This window comes from Xenopus laevis, chromosome 2S (assembly GCF_017654675.1).
Source record: "Xenopus laevis strain J_2021 chromosome 2S, Xenopus_laevis_v10.1, whole genome shotgun sequence".
NCBI lineage: Eukaryota > Metazoa > Chordata > Amphibia > Anura > Pipidae > Xenopus > Xenopus laevis.
In genome coordinates this window covers 68,758,442-68,776,931 of record NC_054374.1, presented here as the reverse complement: position 1 = coordinate 68,776,931, position 18,490 = coordinate 68,758,442, and the positions used below count along the sequence as shown (strand labels likewise).

General features: G+C 39.9%; 1 protein-coding gene across 3 annotated transcripts; it reads left to right on the top strand.

Moving 5' to 3' along the window:
* Positions 1–3,018: 3,018 nt before the first annotated feature.
* On the top strand, positions 3,019–17,265 carry scmh1.S (Scm polycomb group protein homolog 1 S homeolog). Of its 3 annotated transcripts, none has more exons than NM_001089727.1 (15): positions 3,019–3,087; positions 4,441–4,735; positions 5,072–5,131; positions 7,984–8,054; positions 8,362–8,596; positions 9,406–9,494; positions 9,570–9,813; positions 9,897–10,120; positions 11,335–11,461; positions 14,188–14,388; positions 15,077–15,259; positions 15,354–15,482; positions 15,559–15,741; positions 16,004–16,134; positions 16,764–17,074. In NM_001089727.1, exons 2-15 carry the CDS (start codon positions 4,711–4,713, stop codon positions 16,887–16,889), a joined length of 2,028 nt encoding a protein of 675 aa, NP_001083196.1. In that variant the 5' UTR covers positions 3,019–3,087; positions 4,441–4,710; the 3' UTR covers positions 16,890–17,074. The 3 variants fall into 3 exon arrangements, with proteins under 3 accessions (NP_001083196.1, XP_018103642.1, XP_018103643.1); XM_018248153.2 differs by lacking the exon at positions 3,019–3,087 and adding an exon at positions 3,325–3,442 and having other exon boundaries at positions 16,764–17,265; XM_018248154.2 differs by lacking the exon at positions 3,019–3,087 and adding an exon at positions 3,389–3,521 and having other exon boundaries at positions 16,764–17,265.
* Positions 17,266–18,490: the final 1,225 nt, after the last annotated feature.

Sequence of the window (18,490 nt, the reverse complement as noted above, 5' to 3'; positions counted from 1 at the left end):
GGCTCATATGTCTGCCATTTGGGCGGCAACCAAATCTAATTTGGAAAAAAGTACTCTGGTGCATAAGACTTTTGCAGATTGCAGAAGGAGATCTTCTTCACTGTATAAAGTTGGAGATAAAGTGTGGCTCTCTTCTAAAAACATACGTTTAAAGATTCCTTCTCCCAAGTTGGGTCCCAAGTTCATTGGTCCTTTTACCATCTCTGAGATTATCAACCCTGTGGCCGTTCGGCTTCAACTTCCCCCGGAGATGTGAGTTCCTAATGTATTTCATGTATCCCTGGAGAAACCAGTTGTTTCCAACTGCTTCTCTTCTGATCAAGTTCCGCCTTCTGCCATCCCCGTACACGGCCAGCTAGAGTATAAGGTAGAAAAGATTCCAGACTCTCCAGGGGATCTCTCCAATTCCTCATCAAGTGGAAGGGCTTTGGCCCAGAAGAATGCTCGTGGGAGAAACACTCAGATGTACATGCCCCTCGCTTAGTAAAGGAATTCTACAGGCAATTTCCCCTGAAACCCAGACTTGGTGGTCCAGTGGCCCCCCGTGGGGGGTACTGTCAGGGTCCCCTCTGATGCTGCCGCCGGAAGCGCTCAGAATCGCATCTTCTCCGGGCGGTGCAAAATCCAAAATGGCGGCGCCCATGCCGCCCACGTGGTTTCGCGGTGACGCAAGCGCGATGACGTCATCACCTGGCGCCAAATTCAAATAAAAAGGCGCTGAAACACTGTATCCTTGCCCAAGTATAGGTTTATGTTGCTATATGAACCTGGGTGTTATTTCCTTTGAATATTCCTGCTTTCTGACTCTGATTCTGACAATTCGCTGCCTGCCTTGTGATCCCTTGCCTGTGACTCATCTACGACTCCTGTTTAACCCTTTGGCGACTTCTCCTTGGTCCCGACTACTCCCTTTGGGAGCCACTAGGCCGCATAGGTCCATTAAGGAACATACTTGCTCTGGGTTAAGCTATATACCATTATTATTGTTTTGCCTCATTAAAGAGGCCCATGTGTCATTACCCTAATGCTAGTGCCAGATGATGCAAATATTGGCCTGCAGAGAGAGACAGGCCGAAAATCCACTGCTCCTCTAATGCTTAATGTGCCTGCACCCTAAATATATAAGGGTGCAGGCACATGCAATGTCGAGGCAGACAGGGGGCAGTGGATCTGTCTGCACCCAAGCTGAGGCAATGGGGTATATTTATGAAAGAGTGAAGTTACAGATCTCCACAATCTGGTAGAGTGAAATTCCTCCACTCTCCATTCATTTCTATGGGATTTTTAAAAGAGTATTAATCAATGGGTGAAAGTGAAAGTTCATCCTTTGATAAATACTCCTTTCAAAATCCCATATAAATGAATGGAGATTGGAGGAATTTCACTCTAGCAGACTGTGGAGATCTCTAACTTCACCTTTTTGATAAATATGCCCCAATATATTCAGGTGCAGGCACTCTGAGCAACAACAGAGGAATGGGTTCTTGGCCTGCGGAGAAACAGTGTCACCTGGCTCCAGCCTAAAAGTCTCTGGTGTTTCTGTATTACAGATTTCAGTTTATATAATAATGTGTTGCTAGAAATTGTTTTCCAAAACCCTTTTGCAGCATAGTCATGCTCCTGTCACAAATCCGTAAATGGATTTTAAAACTCTGGGCCACTGAAAGCAGCAATTTGGATAACGTTGTATTCTTTTACAATTTGAATATCCAAATTAAGTTCAGATTTGGTTCCATATCAGTTCTGAATACAAAAATTATGCCTAGCTAATATAGCCTGTTGCTGCCAGATTAGCTGAGTAAAACTGAAATACTTTCTTGATACTAATCATAAACTGAATATATAAACTCCTAGCAGTGCACTTGGTGGAATTGAACTCAGAACCCCAGTACTGCAAAGTAGTGTAGAAAAAAAATCAGAATGACATTGGAGCTAGGGGCTAAACTCCCTTGCACTTGACAGCACTTTATTCAAACACAGCATGCACCCTACAACTGCACCTTACCAGCATAAGTAGTTTGTTTATGGGTTCTAAGGGAAGCAATTTTAAGCACTGAAGTATTTGTAAATGAACACTAATAATTTTGATTTATCAGTAGATGGAAGTTCAGAAGTTAGGATACCGTGTTTAATGTGATGCTAAGTCTTTAAGCCTGATTCATTTGGACCAGGGAAGACACAGAGGAAGGTACGCTTAGAGTTCACAAAATGGAGAAAAATTGGCGAAACACATTGAAGTTAATGGGTGTCCGGAAAAGTTTGATGCGTGACAATTCTTTTTTTGTCGTGGTGAATTTTCCACAGCGAATTTCAATGCTGTTTCACAAAAAAATTCACGTGTGCCGATATGTGAAAATTTGCCGCAAATCCACGCCTGGCGAATAAATTTGCCCATCACTAGTTAGTACAGAAATCTCAAATCTGTCATGATACCCTCCAACTACTAAGCTGGTAGAGCCTGCTGGGAACTGTAGTTTTGCAATAAAGATAAGAAGTCCAGCTTGGACCTCCGTCATCTATACAAAAAGTCTTCTACAGATATCTCTCTGGCATGGTTGTTTTCATGCAAGAAATCTGAACACTTTTGTATATAGGTTATTCTTGTTTGTTTTTGTAATTTAATTTGCATTTTGTTATTAAAATTCTCTAAAAAAATATCTGATAGCTTAGCTGGATAATGTTGTGACTATATTGTCTTTGTGGAAGAATTACTTGATCTGTAAATTGTATATATGCTTGAAGGTAAATGATACCCAGTATTAGATAAGCCTGTGAAAACTCTCCATGTCCCTTTTTATCATCTAACAGAGCAACTCTTACTTTGTAGGACTGCAGATTGTTCAGTAAGAGACCATCTTTAAAACAATGAGGTATCCGTACATTCCTATTTCTGTGTAATGGAGGGGTTAAGGCACTAGGTGTCCTTTTGGGCACAAGAAAGAGAAGGAGAGGAGAAGGAGGAGTGGAGAGAGGGAGGGGGTGTCTGTTTTTACGTCTGTTTGCGTATGAAAGATCATGGCGGACGGAGACTAAGATCCTCACTTCTGTATTAAAGCCCGGGAGAAAAAAAAAATCACAAAAAGAGAGGTAAGCATATGCCAGGCCAAGTAACAAAGACAATTCAATGTGAGAGAAAGCATGGACGGTAGTGGTAGTGATTTGTGGCAAGGAAAGTCAGCAGCATGAGTGAGAGAAAAGGTCTCTTAAGACCATCCTACTGGGCCCTGCAGGGAGGGAGGATGGTTACAAGCTGCCTTTGGAGTGGAAGAAGGAGAAGAGAGCAGGAGGAGTGAAATGGCTGTTATATACTTGTTTGTGTTTGGGTTGTGGACTAAGGGGAAGGGAGAGGGGGAGGAGGAACAGAGCACAGGCAGTGATCAGGAAAAGACAGAGAGGAAGAGAAGCTGGAAGTGAAGACAGGCAGATGTCATTATGTTAGAGTGTAAGCTCTGCTGAGTAGCAATGCATTTCCTTTCTCTCTTTGACAAACCTTTGTTAGTATTTTGTTGGACTGTCTTTGGGTAAGGCTGCACTTCCTGTAATGTATATGTTTATCTGACTACATTCCTGTCTGGCCTGTAAGTGTGCCTTTCTGTGTATTACGGAATCCTCTGTAATGTGTCTGTCAGTGTTTGTGTGTGGGGTGCTGTTGAATTCTTTTCTTTTTTTCTACGTTGCCTATGCTATATTTTATTCATCATTTCCTGTTTCCTACACTTGTTCAGTTTGTTACTGTAAGTGCTACAGTCATGTGTAAGATTTACTCTCTGTATGGGCCAGGAACTGTATATTGTTTAATGTTTGAACTACAACTCCCAGAATCCATTCACACCCAAGGTCTGCTGTAGTTTTATTGGACAGCAGACGGGGAACAAGTTGGACTTCTGTGGCATAGATTTTTAACAGCTGAAATGCAACTTGACATCATAGTAAAGTTGAAGTAACTTCGCATGTAACTATAATAGAGGTTACACAGTTAAAGCTTAATAGCCTGCAAAGGTTTTTGTGTGCCAAAATAATCAGAAATCAGAATATGTCAGTGCTGATAGAAAGTACATTGGTTATATCTGTTGATAAATGTATATGGTGATTGAATATTTCAATCCCTCTGAAAAGGGACTTATCCGTCTCATGTGTAAATTCCACTATGTGCCTTCAGGAACCACCTAGTTCAGAGATCCCAAAACATTGGGCCCTCTTAGATTATAACACGGTTACAGATTTATGAAAATGATCATGTCACTCTCCAATAATTACAATTATATATGACTTTTAATATATAGTAATATGTCTTCCCGTGACTGTCAAGACTCCTTGACCACATCCCCCAACCACTTACATTCATGGGTTTCTATAGTTCCATAAAACAACTATTATGTTAACATTGCCAAATAGTACAGGTACTGTTTCTCACTTATTCATTTTCCATTTTTTGTGTAGTGTCTACAATAAAGAAAACCTCACCTTATCTGCACAGCTTCCACCTGGCTGCCCTCAGAGCCTACACAGGTCAACAGAACCTCTCTCATGCTGTTAACAGGCAGGTTATCTCTCCCTCTGGACTGCTGCCATCCGACTGGCTGCAGAATCTTCCCAGTTCTTTGGCATTACCATTGTCTGACTGTTTGCTAAGCATTCAACTGCTTCTTGTCTGTCAGTGGAGTCTTCAGTTTATCTGTAAATTCTCTGGTGGTTTCTCAGCCTGGGATCATGCGAAAACCTGGACATCTGAGAGGTAATTTAAGGAAGAGGTGGATGTGAGTTTATGTACTATCTGTCTATGACATTCTCTTAATTACCTAGCTTAAGCAGTGGTTAGAGCAGAAGCAGCAGTGGTTAGACCTCCATCGACTAAACATGTGGGCAGCATGGAGTGCACAGGTTTAGAAACTGACCTGTAAAAGTTAAAGTATCTTGTACCTTGTTAGCCAGTTGAGTTATAGGGTAATACTTTTTATATAAAGCATAAAAGTGATGTAAAGGTAATTTGCTTTGAAAAAAAAAATTGTTATGCTTCATTTCAAAAGTAATAATCAAATCAATAATCAATATTTAATTCTGTTCTTTTTAGCAACCGACTGGAAGGATGGAAGGAGGCATGGACGGCCATCAGACACTCACACTAATCAGGGTATATATATATTTGCATTTACATTTTTGCAGCAGAAAATAGTAATTTCTTCATGCCTTTATTCTAAGCTACTGTAGGCAATGTATAGCAATGACGCAGCAAGAAAATACATACCATATACAGGTAATGTTTATCGTTCATGTATTATACATTTCATTAGCTGTAAACTATAAGGATACTATTCACTAATCATATTTCAGCATATATGTATTTATACATATCTATCATACCTGTCATGCTACATGCCTGAACAGCATCTTTTGATGACGCTGTTCTTCTGTTGATACTGGTATGTGTATTGTACATATGTTTTGTCTACTTTTTTCAAGTAGGAAACATCTATAGTTTTTGTTATTTCTTGCTCTAAACAGGGCAAAATATTTATTTTATTTGAAAATAAAGCAAAAGCCGCATTCTACTTCCTGATCCTAAAGAGCAAAGTCAAACAAACCAGCAATCCATTGAGATTCTTCTGTATATATAATGGTGAAGACGGGCAGATTAGTTGCCCAGTGACAACTTCTCTGCTGCGTGCAACTGATCTCCCCGAAATGGCATACATATGGCTTTGTTTTTTCGGTAGTCACCCAAAGTTGCCTCATGAGGAAACTTTGGGCAGCTTTGGAATTCCGAAGCGATATTTATGCCATCCCACCAGTGATTCACATTCTTGCCGGCAGGAAGGCATTTCGGGGAGATTAGTTGCGCACAGTAGAGAAGATTTGTCACTGGGTGACTAAACTCCCTGTTTGCAACCACCCTAATGGTAAGGGCACATGGTGAGATTTAGTCGCCCGGCGACTAATCAGCTCTTCTTCTGGGCGACAATCTCCCCGAACTGCCTTCCCCTACCTTTCCGCCAGCCACAGGGAAGTCCCCATGTGCCCTTACCCTAAGGCTCATGGCACGTAGGGAGATTAGTCGCCAAGCCAAACATATCACTTTGGATTTCCAAAGTCGCCCGAATTTTCCTTGTGCGGCAACTTGGGGCGACTTCGGAAAACGAAGCATTCTGAGTGCCTCCCGCTGGTGATTTACATTCTAGCTGGCTGGAAGGCAGTTCGGGGAGATTAGTTGCCCAAAGAAGAAGCGATTTGTTGCTGGCGACTAATCTCCCGAAATAGCAGCATGTGTCTCTGCCCTTAAGGTGCAGGCAGGAGATGAAATGAATACCGTATATGACTTTTGTATATCAGCAGCCAGATTTAAGCCCCCACACGGCACTATCCTTAAGTTACATTTTCAGATGAAACCTGCCCTGTTTAGAGAAGAAAAAAACAAAAACTATAGATATTTCCTATTTAACAATATGCAAAAATTATGGTCAGCACAAGTCCTATTAATTATATTAATTTTAAAAAGCCATGACATCTCCCACTAATTTGTATAATTGTGAATATACAATATACATTTGCAATTGACAAAGGATCTCCACATTGGAATGTCTAATTCAGGAACTATAAATGACAAATAAACAATCAGTGATCCCCTTTACAGCAAAATTAAACATATAAAGATGCCTATACTCACACTATGGTTGCTTGGGAATCCTTTGATTGCCATTGTTTGGCTGTAGCTTGTAATAATTCCAACAAAATATGTAATTTCTGCTATAGAAGGGCAATTTGATGCATTTATATGCTTGGTGTTAAAAAGTAAGATACTTCTCCACTTGATTTTATGGCAGCAAACCCATTAATCCAGCAATTTATACAGATTAAAATCTTTCCCTAGGGGGCTGTCGGCAGTTACATAGCTGATTGCAAACATATGCTGGCATGTATTCTCAAGATTCTTGGTCAGTTGTGTAGGAAATAATTTTGCATTTCTGCATGGTGTGATTCTGCAACCAACCTATTTCTAAATACAGATCTGCAGAGAAGAAATGTTTTTTGTTTTTTTATATTTGAAATTTTTATTGGTTTTTAAAGTAACAAATAATAAATGCAATAAATTACAACAACAAGTATCCAGCTGCATGCATGTCCTAGTCTGGTTATTGTATGCGTACTTAAGGTATGACCCTACACAATCGGTCACCTCCAGTGACCTCTTAGGATATTCAGTGCCATTATTTTGCAGCTGGCAGTATGATGACACGGGGGGGAATCTCGAGGGAAAGGGTGAATGGAGGAGAAAGGGGAAAGACATAGAAGGATGACATAGTTACGTTAGCTTCAGTTTATTGTTACCAGACATCCTCTCATCTGTTGCACCTCTCAGGTAGTTCTAGGATCATTGATATTAGAATCAGTTTGAATTCCTTCCAGATATTGAGCCCACGGATACCACTCCAGCTCCCCTTCATAGCTCCTATCTAACAGTTTGTCTCTGATCATTTCCATCGGGTCCAGTTTACTTTGGCTATTAGTGGTTGTCGACCTGGTAATTGCAGTCTTTTCCAATGTGCTGCTAGAAGAGATCTTGCTGCTGTCAGGATATGTGTAGCTAATTTGTGAGAAGGTTTAGAATTTACAGACTGGATTTTCAAGAGAAATGTGTGTGGGGTTGCCTGAACAGTGCTGCGTAGAACCTCGGAGAGCAGAGAAGCTACCATTTTCCAGAATTCTTGGGCCACCCGGCAAGACCACCACGTGTGTAAGAAGGATCCCTGTTCCCCACATCCTCTGAAGCAAGTGGCGTGTTCTGGATTACCGCTAATTTTGCTGATGCGTGTTGGGGTGTAGTAAGAAATGTTTTTTTAAAACATTTTTTATATGACTTGAAAAAATTATAGAGATGTATCATAGACATAGATGAAAATCTGCATAGACAACTTGACATATCTTAAAGTATCATTGAATATTTTGCGTATAAGACTTAGTGTTAATACACATTATTTTCATTTGCAGGTCACTTCAGTTGGGAGAAATACTTAAAAGAAACGGGGTCCCAACCTGCACCCCCTCACTGCTTCGGGCAGGTGAGCAATAGGGACTTGGGTGCAAAGCAGAAACAGGCACCATGGACAATAAGTACAGTGTAAAGTATTGTCCCTCACGCCTAATAAAAACATCATACTTCTGTCCTTCAATAGAATAGTGATAGACTAAATGTGCTGAAGCAATGGAGTGGAAGGAGAAAGTAGCTCAGTAATACTCCAATGTCTGTTAGCTCACTCCTTGCTATATTGGTATTCCAAATAGTTCAATTCTCACTAGAAAGTACTAATTCGGTATCTCTTTTATTTCAAGTCAGTCTTATTCATTGGCTATTTTCTCCTATTTTAGTCATGTTCACCTCCCTCCAGCGATTATAAAATAGGAATGAAGTTGGAGGCCCAAGATCCAAGGAACACAACATCCACTTGCATTGCCTCTGTAGTGGGTCTCACAGGAGTCAGGCTCAGACTGCGGCTTGATGGCAGTGACAACAAGAATGATTTCTGGAGACTGGTGGACTCTTCTGAGATCCAGCCTATTGGGACTTGTGAGAAGAGTGGGGGCATGTTACAGCCCCCACTAGGTGAGGCAAATGAAATTAAAAAGTTACAATATATAGTAATTACTGTTATGTTGATTTACCAAAACTATTTTTGCTATATTAATAAAGTTTACATACCTTTCTAGAAATGAACAGACACAGACTTGTAAAATGTTCAGATATGAGGCACTAGGCTTGAAAATTAGGGAAATATTTGTATTGTGACCACTCGCTATAAATTTGTGGAAAGAGACCTTAACTAATATAGATTGTTTCAGTGATGCAGAAGCAATGGCAGACAGCTGTACAGTATGCAAGCAGCTGTGAACTACCAGGGATGTTGTCCATAGAGATTACTGCTGAAGTCCAAGTTACATTGTAGAATTAATGTGATATTATAACATCTCCAAGGTTAAGCAGTTGCCTACAGCCATAGACCAGCACCTCAAATATGGCCCATAATATGTGAAACATTTCTTGTTTAAAAGGGTTGCAAATTTATCACCCTTGTTTGCAGCTCTAGGGTAAAATTAGGCTGCATTTGTGGATTCTACAAAGAGGCTTATGTAATAACATAGGCAATGCTTGCTCCAATCCCTTAACCAAAAGCATAGAGCAATATTTAATATTATTGGCCTAGTGCTATAGAATGTAAAAGCCCTAATTTATTACACTGAGATACTAAACCTTATGGTTGTGCAGTTACAACTTCTAATTAATATTTCCTGATAGAGAGTAATAGTGTCCTTTTACAAATGTATTGTGTTTCTTGTTGGCATGTACAAATGTTCAGGATCATTATAAGGAACAGTGCACTTATTATATATTTATCATCTTTATTTAATGTATAGGCTTCAGGCTCAATGCCTCCTCATGGCCTATGTTCCTTCTAAAGACTCTAAATGGAGCTGAGATGGCACCTGCCAAAATATTCCACAAGGTAATAATGACTCTAAGTTTCCATGGCAATGTGTATGTATTGAATTAAATGAACCACCATGACACTCTGTTTCAGGAGCCACCATCACCACCCCAGAATTACTTTGAAATTGGGATGAAGTTGGAGGCTGTGGATAGAAAGAATCCTCATTTTATCTGCCCCGCTACCATAGGAGAAGTGAGAGGCAGTGAGATTCTTGTAACATTTGACGGCTGGAGAGGAGCATTTGATTACTGGTGTCGATATGATTCCCGCGATATCTTTCCTGTGGGATGGTGCTCTCTTACTGGTGATAACTTGCAGCCTCCAGGGACCAAAGGTACAAAACGGCTTACATAATTTCATGGGGCTGTGTGGGCTTTCCCTCAGTACAATTCTAACACTGATTGACCTTATTCGCAGTGGTCATTCCCAAGAGCCCATTGCCAGCTGCTGGAATAGCCACATCAATGATGAGGGGCCCAAAGAACTTGCTTCCGGTTATTCCTGGCCGTAAGCGCAGAAAGCCAGGGAGGAAGAAGGGGCAGCTGCCAAAAGCTCTAGTCCATCAGTTGTGCAGCCAATCCTCTAAACTCTGTGAACCCTTTCGCTTTCCCAAGAAAAGAGGCCCCAAGCCAGGAAGTAAGGTGAGAAACCATTTAATAATGCCAGAGAACATGTATGCCTGTGAAGTATTAGCTATGAAAAATTGAATCTACATGTATAAAATCTTAGTAAATAGTGAATTTGTGAAGTGCAGTATCATATTTATATTGTGGGAAAAGATATATGTGAGGGTAGAGACACTGGTCATCAGGCTTATTGCCCCAGATATAGAACTGATGACCGTTCTGGGGTTAGCGTTGCTTATATTGTTCAGTACTGCTGAGCTGTTTCTCATATCTCAATATCTCATCATCAGAAGTGCTGTAGATACCCATGTATTGTGAGCCAACCTTTCACATCACAGTTTGAGATCCAATTTTCAGCTTATGGTTCATGTAGAATAATGATAAACGGAAGCAAAGTATCACATAGTAATTAGCTCTTCTACTGGATCAACAGGTTAAGTAAGTCAGATGTAAGAATACAGCGTGACTAATTATTTGTAGGCAGATTCAGTTACAAGTTGAGTCTGTGACCCGATCTAACACCACGATGGGGCTACCAAACCGATATTTGTCCAAAAATCAGCCAATTGGGACTTTTTTTTTTTTTTTTTAAATTGAGATTATATAGTAACAGCATAGTTTGCTATAAGCCCCATTACCAGTAGCAGCCACTCTGCAAAAAGCTCTACAAGTCTAATGCAGGTTGAGTCATGATATCTGGTTGATATGGTTCACATTACTATAGTAAATGTACTATATAACCACTTTCTGGTAGGCTTATATTGCACAGGAAAGTTGATAGCTAACACTTCTAACTAGATATATGTGTTCATTGCATGTGTGTGTGCCAAGTTGTCTGATATGATATACCAAATCCACTTTCTGTCCAGCTTCAAGTAGCAGCTACTCGTCTTCCTGTTAAATAAGGCTTAAAACCTATCACTTCTGTTAAACAACTAAAAAAATATACATTCACCTACTACTCTTCCTTTCTGGCATATGCCTTAAATTTACAAATACAGTCTTGATATCATACATTCATACAACACACACACCCACTCACTTACACATTCGCTTTCATTTACACACACAATCACTTACACACACACACACACTCACTCACAAACACACTAACAATAAGCTGTGAAAATCAGTGAATTTTGGGCATCCCATTAATCCGTGCCGGTAACATTGGGATGTGCATTGCTGTTTACTTACAGTTACTTGCTATTTGCATTTCATTTATGCAGAGAAAGCCTCGACTTTTGCTAAACCAGATTCCTACATCCCCCACCAACAGCACCCCAGAGCCAGACACCAGCACAGTTCCACAGGATGCTGCAACCATTCCATGTGCCGCCATGCAGGCACCAACAGGTACTTTGTGTTAAATATTTTTTTGATTTCACATTCGTAAAACACTGGCTTATTAAGTATTCTCTTTTAGAAATATATATAGTATATCCATACAAACTATAGTGGAGCCCTCTACCAGTCCAAGACTTAGTCCATATCCATGGACAAATTATATAATTAACAAAAAAGTCCAGACTCCTTCTTTGCGTACAAAGAAAATGCAAGTATACATGCATTTTTTCGAGGCTCCCTCCTCTTTCTCTCTTAAGAAAGAGGCGGGTAAGTCAGGTCCCTAAAACTTCCGTGTCTTGTTTCTTGTTATTCCCTTGGAAAGATCTGCAAAGCCATTATGTTTAGAAAACACTTATTCCTGTACGACTTATGAAAGATTGTAAGCTCTTTTCAGGCACAGACCCAATTACCTACTGCCTTGGTTTGACTTTGTCAGTTATTGTAAATGATCCTTTTGTGCACAAATCGGGAATATGTTGGCGCTTTAAATAAAGTAAATGAAAATTGATAAATAAGTAATAACAGTACAGTACTAAGTACACACACAATTATTTTCAACTGGCATTTTTACTTCTCTCGTATTCTAATCATTAGGGCATAGTGCAATACCTTTTTCAGATAAATTAAACAGTATTATTTCATATAAATAAGTACTTTCTTGCCAAGGATTTGCATTCCAAAATAATATAAAATGTAACTGTACTTTTTGCATCTTGCATAGTGCACTTGACAAAGAAATGAGCCTGAAATTCAAATGCTGCCGATTAAAGCATTCACAAGTAAAAAGCTTGCAGCTATACCTATCCTTGCAGCCAGGCACTGCTTACCTGACAAGCTCATATAACTCATCTGCAAAGAGAGACTGAGCCAGGCTCCCAGTGATGCTGGCTGAGTGTGCATTCATGACTTAGGTTGTGCAAAAAGGATTTCAGAAAGAGAAGTGCATTCTTTTACGTGTAATAATCCAAATAAACCAATATTTCTTGTAACTAATTTTACTGCAGTTGACACAAGAAGCATTTTGATGTGCTGTGAAGATTTACGCATGCAGCCACACTGCGATGCAAGGGTTAATTGATATTAGCCTACCATATGGGTCGGTACCTTAGGGAGCAGAACTCGGAATGCACTAAAATAGTCTTTAGTTCTGTTTTCAACACTGTCCTCTACCATTGGTACAGGCCAGTAAGGCAGATTATGTGCAAGTAACACTTGTTGCTGGGCAGTGGAACGCATGGTACTCCAGTGCAGGTCAAAAAGCAACAAAACCACCCATGTTTATTTACCCTTGAAGCAAACTGAACCACACCTGCTAGAGGGCACAAAAGTATGCAGAGATGTGCAGCACTAAAACACTACACATATGCCTGGAACACTGTAGTGGCATCGCTTGGGGCAGCATGCTTGTATGGGACTTGCTCTGCACTGTACAATCACATTCACATTAAGTGATTAGCATGAAATGTGTAACTGGCCTGAATATTACAGTTATTTCTAAAGGAAAGATAAATCCAAGTGGAAGAATACGGAAAATGTATTTTATATATAAGAATGTGTGTGTTTTTCACTTTCTTCAGTTTGTTTTTTTATTCTAGATCTTCCTCTAGGCTTTCATGCACCCTCTCTTTCTATTCATTTTAGCAGTCTTCTCTGCATTCCCTGTCCTTCAGTGAGTTTACTTTGCTTTGATGCAAATGCATGTAAGCAAAGTATATTGGTCCTGATCTACTAACATAGATGTTAAATTGCACCAGTGCAGTTACACGTACGTAGATACGGTACATTTTCCAACTTGTACTAATCTGACCAAAACTTGTTATCCATTGGATACTATAAATAACTTACTATAGATAACTGCAATCTAACACCTATCTTTGAACATCAGATCCATTGTGTTCTCCTGCTGGCTTGCTACATAGTATTTTTCAGTTTGACAAAATTCTTAAGTGCCTGGTGATTTGCAATTTACAGTCGCCCAGCTTCTTCTTCGGGAGACTAATCTCCCTGAACTGCCTTCCCATCGGGTAGAATCTAAATCGCCAGCGGGATGGCACTCGGATCGCTTCAGCTTTCCGAAGTTGCCTGAAGTTTCTTTGTGAGGCAACTTTGGGCGACTTCAGAAAACTAAACGATTAGTCACCCTAAGAAAAAGCGATTTGTCGCTGGGCGAATAATCTCCCGAAATAACAGCGTGTGTCTCTGCCCTTACCATTTATGTGTGTAAGTAGCAGCCACAAAAGCCCTAATAATATTGGCTAGTTTAGCTTGAACCAAAAATGATTCAAAAATTCCACTCTGTATCTCTTCTAGAGTAAACAGATAAGGAATATTGGTTAGCTGATGATCTTACTGGTGTATATGATTACTGAATGCATGGGCTATTTTGGACCCCCATTAATTATACATTTGTTTGCAACATTAGCACAAAAAAATTTACTGTGTTTTCCTTTAGCCATTGTTGCCCTTCATCATGTGTCACCAAATCAGTAACACATCAATTTACTATTCCATCAGAGAGTTCAAAGCAGAGTTTCATGTGTACCAATGAACAGTACAGTGGAAAGACATATACTTCAGTAAATCTAGTCATTTTGAGGTAACAATGTAGGCTAAAAAATGTCAGTAACGCTTTTAGCACTTTAGCACTTCTGTATAATGGCTGCATACATTTAATTTGGAAACATATAGGTTCCAGTTTAATATACCAATGCACAAATATTTAATCTCATTCACAGTCTGTATTTACCTGAACAAGAATGGAGATTCAGGCCCTCACCTAGATCGTAAGAAGGTCCAACATCTACCAGATCATTTTGGACCTGCACGAGCTTCTGTGGTGTTACAACAAGCAGTGCAAGCTTGCATAGACTGTGCATACCATCAAAAGACTGTGTTCAGCTTCCTGAAGCAGGGCCATGGTGGGGAAGTCATATCTGGTGAGAAACAAAACCTATATTTTGACCTATAAAACCATTGTCTACATCTTTCATCTGCATGTAATACTGCAGTGTGCAATCCATTTGCACCCTGCTCCCATATGACCAAATTTGCATGTGAACTGGGCAGTGGTTTAGTAAGAGGAGCACTAATAACCTCTTTAAACAAGGCGATAAGCGGACATGTAAATACTTCTTGCCTTACCAAAAGGTTCCCTGTTAGCTTTTGGAATTAGTTGCAGGACAGATCTGCAACAGACTCATGGAATGCATTTAGCTTACCCTCCGTCCCCATCAGTACAACCCATGACAACAAACCTTAAATTGCAGGGGCTATTACCATCCATAGAACTGTATAAAAGATTGCTACAGCATCTATATTCCCTGTATGTCTTTAGCTATGTTTTTTCTTTGACATTACCCAAAATGACATAGTGGGACTTTAAGTATTTTGTATCAAAGTGGCCAGCTAATACTCCTTTGGTGTCCAAGGAATGGGTGTGTAGGAACCTTTGGCCACAGATAGCAGGAGTTCTAGTACACTCCGGTCTTCGGGTCAGTACGATTTGGTCAGCCGTTAATGCAATGTATGATATAAGGAATAACCCCATGCTGAGCCATCTTTACTTTGTAAATTTTTAGAATAAGAAATTTGAAATAAGTAATGTGGAAGTATTTATTGTTTTAGCTGTGTTTGAGAGGGAGCAGCACACACTAAATCTACCAGCAGTGAACAGTATTGGTTATGTCCTCCGCTTTCTTGAAAAGCTTTGCCGGAACCTGCGCACTGAGAATCTTTTTGGAAACCAACCGTTTACCCAGAATCCTTCATTGCAAACAGGTTCATGTGACAGTGACCGATATCTGGCAGGTAAGCGTAATGGCCAGTGTCACCATGTCCAAATTGCCCAGTATTCCCTGCAGGCATAACACAACAAACTCATCTTTCTAAATTTTCTCTAAAGAAAGGAGTAACTGTGAGGGCAGTCTCCATGGTCCAGGAAGAGGCTCTAAGAGATATCCCAGTGAAACTCCCCCCTATAACGCCCCTTTGTGTCCCAAGTTACCAAAGAATGATTGCCATGCATCAGAGGGTAAGTTCAGTCCCGCATATTGGGACAACCTCCCAGTTACTTGTATTTTCATTCTTATGAGGCACTCTAATTGCAGGAGAGACATTCATGCTTGATGCTGGACTCCCAGGATCTCTGGAGCAGCATCTGGGTACTGCAGACTCTCCGCATAGCCCCAACACTAGCCGGGTATCTAGGGAGTATCGATCTCCCTCTTATCGAAGCGTCCACCAACCTAGCAATATTTCCCAGGGAACTGTGCGACGGCTGAACTCAGGAGGTAACAATAAATTTAGTAGATTTTAACCTGGTAATATACTATAATCTATAGACATGGTGAAATGCGATAATACTGCTGCACACTAAATTGGTCAGTAGACTATAAAATACTGTTTTGTTCTTGCCTATCAAATCATTGCACTCTAAACCCACCTGAACATATTGTCCCCCAAGTGAGAGCCTGGTTTTATTATAGTACAAAAACACCACTGGTACCCCACAATATGCACAATGAAACATATTCTCCTTTTGTTTTTCTCCAGAGTCAGAGAGGTACTCAAGTGGCCGGAGGGCACCACGTGACCCATCCTTGTGGAACACAGAGGATGTCATGCAGTTTGTCAGAGATGCTGACCCACAGCTGGGATTCCATGCCGAGCTTTTCCGTAAACATGTATGTTTTTACCCTTTATATTTATTTATAAATGCAACACAGTTGGACAATTAACAATTCAACATTTTTCAAATTCCTCTAGATGTGTCCACTAGCCACAGTGTAAATTGTGCTTTTTTATTATCTTTATGGTGTAGTCCAGTAACAAACTTTGAGACTTCAGCAGCTGCAGAACCACCTCCCCCTCCATTTTTTCCTGATTGGGTAGATGGTGGTCAATGTTGTCTCAAACAGCAGCAATTTCTCCTAATTAAAAGTTGCATTCTGAAGGTTTCAGAATGGCAATTAATTTCTGAAAAGTATAAAATAAGTGACAAACATCACCTAAATAAACAAAAACAGACTGAATCTTAACAAATACATATTCTTAAATTACATTATGCAATTTAAGGGTGTACTGGTTGAAATTATACTGAGAATGTTAAAAAAAAGGAGGTATTCAAAAACTTTGACTGGTAGTGTCCTGAATGTTATATAAATCTACTGAATTACAAAATCTGACAGTATATGGCCACAAACACCATTATGATCTACTAGCGACTTTAGTAACTTTTTTTTTTATCTCTTTTTATCTGCCATTTAGAATATTGAGCACTTAACATTTTTTATTTTGTATTCCATGGATGCAGGAAATTGATGGCAAGGCCTTGCTCCTCTTAAGAAGCGATGTTATGATGAAATACATGGGTCTCAAGCTTGGTCCTGCCCTGAAGCTCTCTCACCACATAGACAAACTCAAGCAAGGGAAGTTCTGACCACTACTTCTTGCTCATATTTGCACCCTTTATATACTGACGCCTAGGACTCTGCTGCCTTGGCAAGCTTCTGGAGAATATCCCTCCAAAGAACATGATGCAACATGCCGAAAATCCCTATTTTGGGGGATTTTATTTGGCGAATAAACACAGTTTCTAACGGAGGAGCTGTTCCTCTAAACCTATGAACTTGTCGTAATATTTCACACTAGTGGGAAAGGGGGGAAACAAGGCATTACATTTTTGAAGGGATGTTGGATTATCCTGCATTTCGTTGTGTGCTGAATAAAACCAATACCTTTTGTTATGAAATATAGCACTGACAGTGCACACAGCGCTGTACATAGTAGAATAAATTAGGCACAATGAAATATTACCCAAAAGAATTTGTAATTTAATGGTTTATTGGAGTTATAATGGAGGCCAATTTTATGAATAGATCTCACTATCCAGAAGCCAATTGTCAATAATATGTTTTCTGCAGGAAGGCATTACCTGAGAATCTGAAGTATTCAAAGCAGATATCACACAAAGACCCATACATCTGTGCACACCATGAAGAAAAATAAGTTATCACTGTGTTGTTGTTGTTCAGCAGGCACTCAAAGAGTAATCGTCCAGGCAGTTACCTAGGCTGTAATCCATGCTTGTATTTCAATAATTACTTTAACTGCAACTGCCTGAAGGATTGCTCTTTGAGTGCCTGCTTAGGGCAGAACATCTGGGCCTCCTCATATACATGGTGAGTTTCAAAAAAAAATGTTTTTTGATGGTGTTGTAGAAATATAAGCTAGACCTGCAGCAGGACAGATCTGTATGTCTGTGACACCTTGTCTTTGAACTCAGTGTCACATTCACTGGTAGAAACCCAGCTTGTGCATAGCTAAAGTTTTATATTTTAAGGATATTGTTTACCAACATGCAGCTGACTCCTGGTGGATCAGGAGTGAGGGTAATAAATATTGGCATTTAGAGATCAACAATAACCCCTGAGTCTTTGCTACAGGGAGTAGGGTCAATAATGAGGTGAAGATGGGGGTCATTCAACTGATACTTATCCTGCAATATCCTTGTCAGTGGGATGACAAACATAAATAATATTTAAATGTTTTCTTATCTCTACACGTGACTTGCATTCAGCCACTTATAGAGAATGTGGTTGATGTGTTGGTTCTTCCTTTATATTTGTATGGCAAAATAATGTTCACAGTAACCTAAAAGGGTAAAGAGAACCAATGCTTAAAGTGGTAATAATGTGTTTATAAAAACACCCTGTAGGTAATAATAATTTGTGGTGCCTGGTGTAGGCAATTTGCTTACCAGAACCTAATTATTAAACAAGACTCCAAGACAAGATTCTTCAGAATAACTGTTTATTAGACAAAACATTGGAATCTTGGGAAGCTTGTCACACTAGCAAGTATGACACGGAGAGCTTCAAATGTCCCGCATATTCGTCCAAGTTTTTATACCTTTACAGGACATTTACCATAAGGAAAGGGGGTACATGGATTTGCCATACATGCTCAAGACACTCCATACATCTGAGCAGGTGCAAGCATTTCTGGAAAACATGTTGCTCAAGATAATGGTTTCCTGTG

What these genes read in the sequence shown, in the direction of transcription:
- scmh1.S (XM_018248153.2), top strand. Translation starts at nt 4,711, where the DNA reads ATGCGAAAACCTGGACATCTGAGAG. An exon ending in CCCCTCACTGCTTCGGGCAG is followed by an intron (nt 8,055 to 8,361) that starts GTGAGCAATAGG and finishes CTCCTATTTTAG; the next exon opens with TCATGTTCACCTCCCTCCAG. An exon ending in CTGCCAAAATATTCCACAAG is followed by an intron (nt 9,495 to 9,569) that starts GTAATAATGACT and finishes ACTCTGTTTCAG; the next exon opens with GAGCCACCATCACCACCCCA.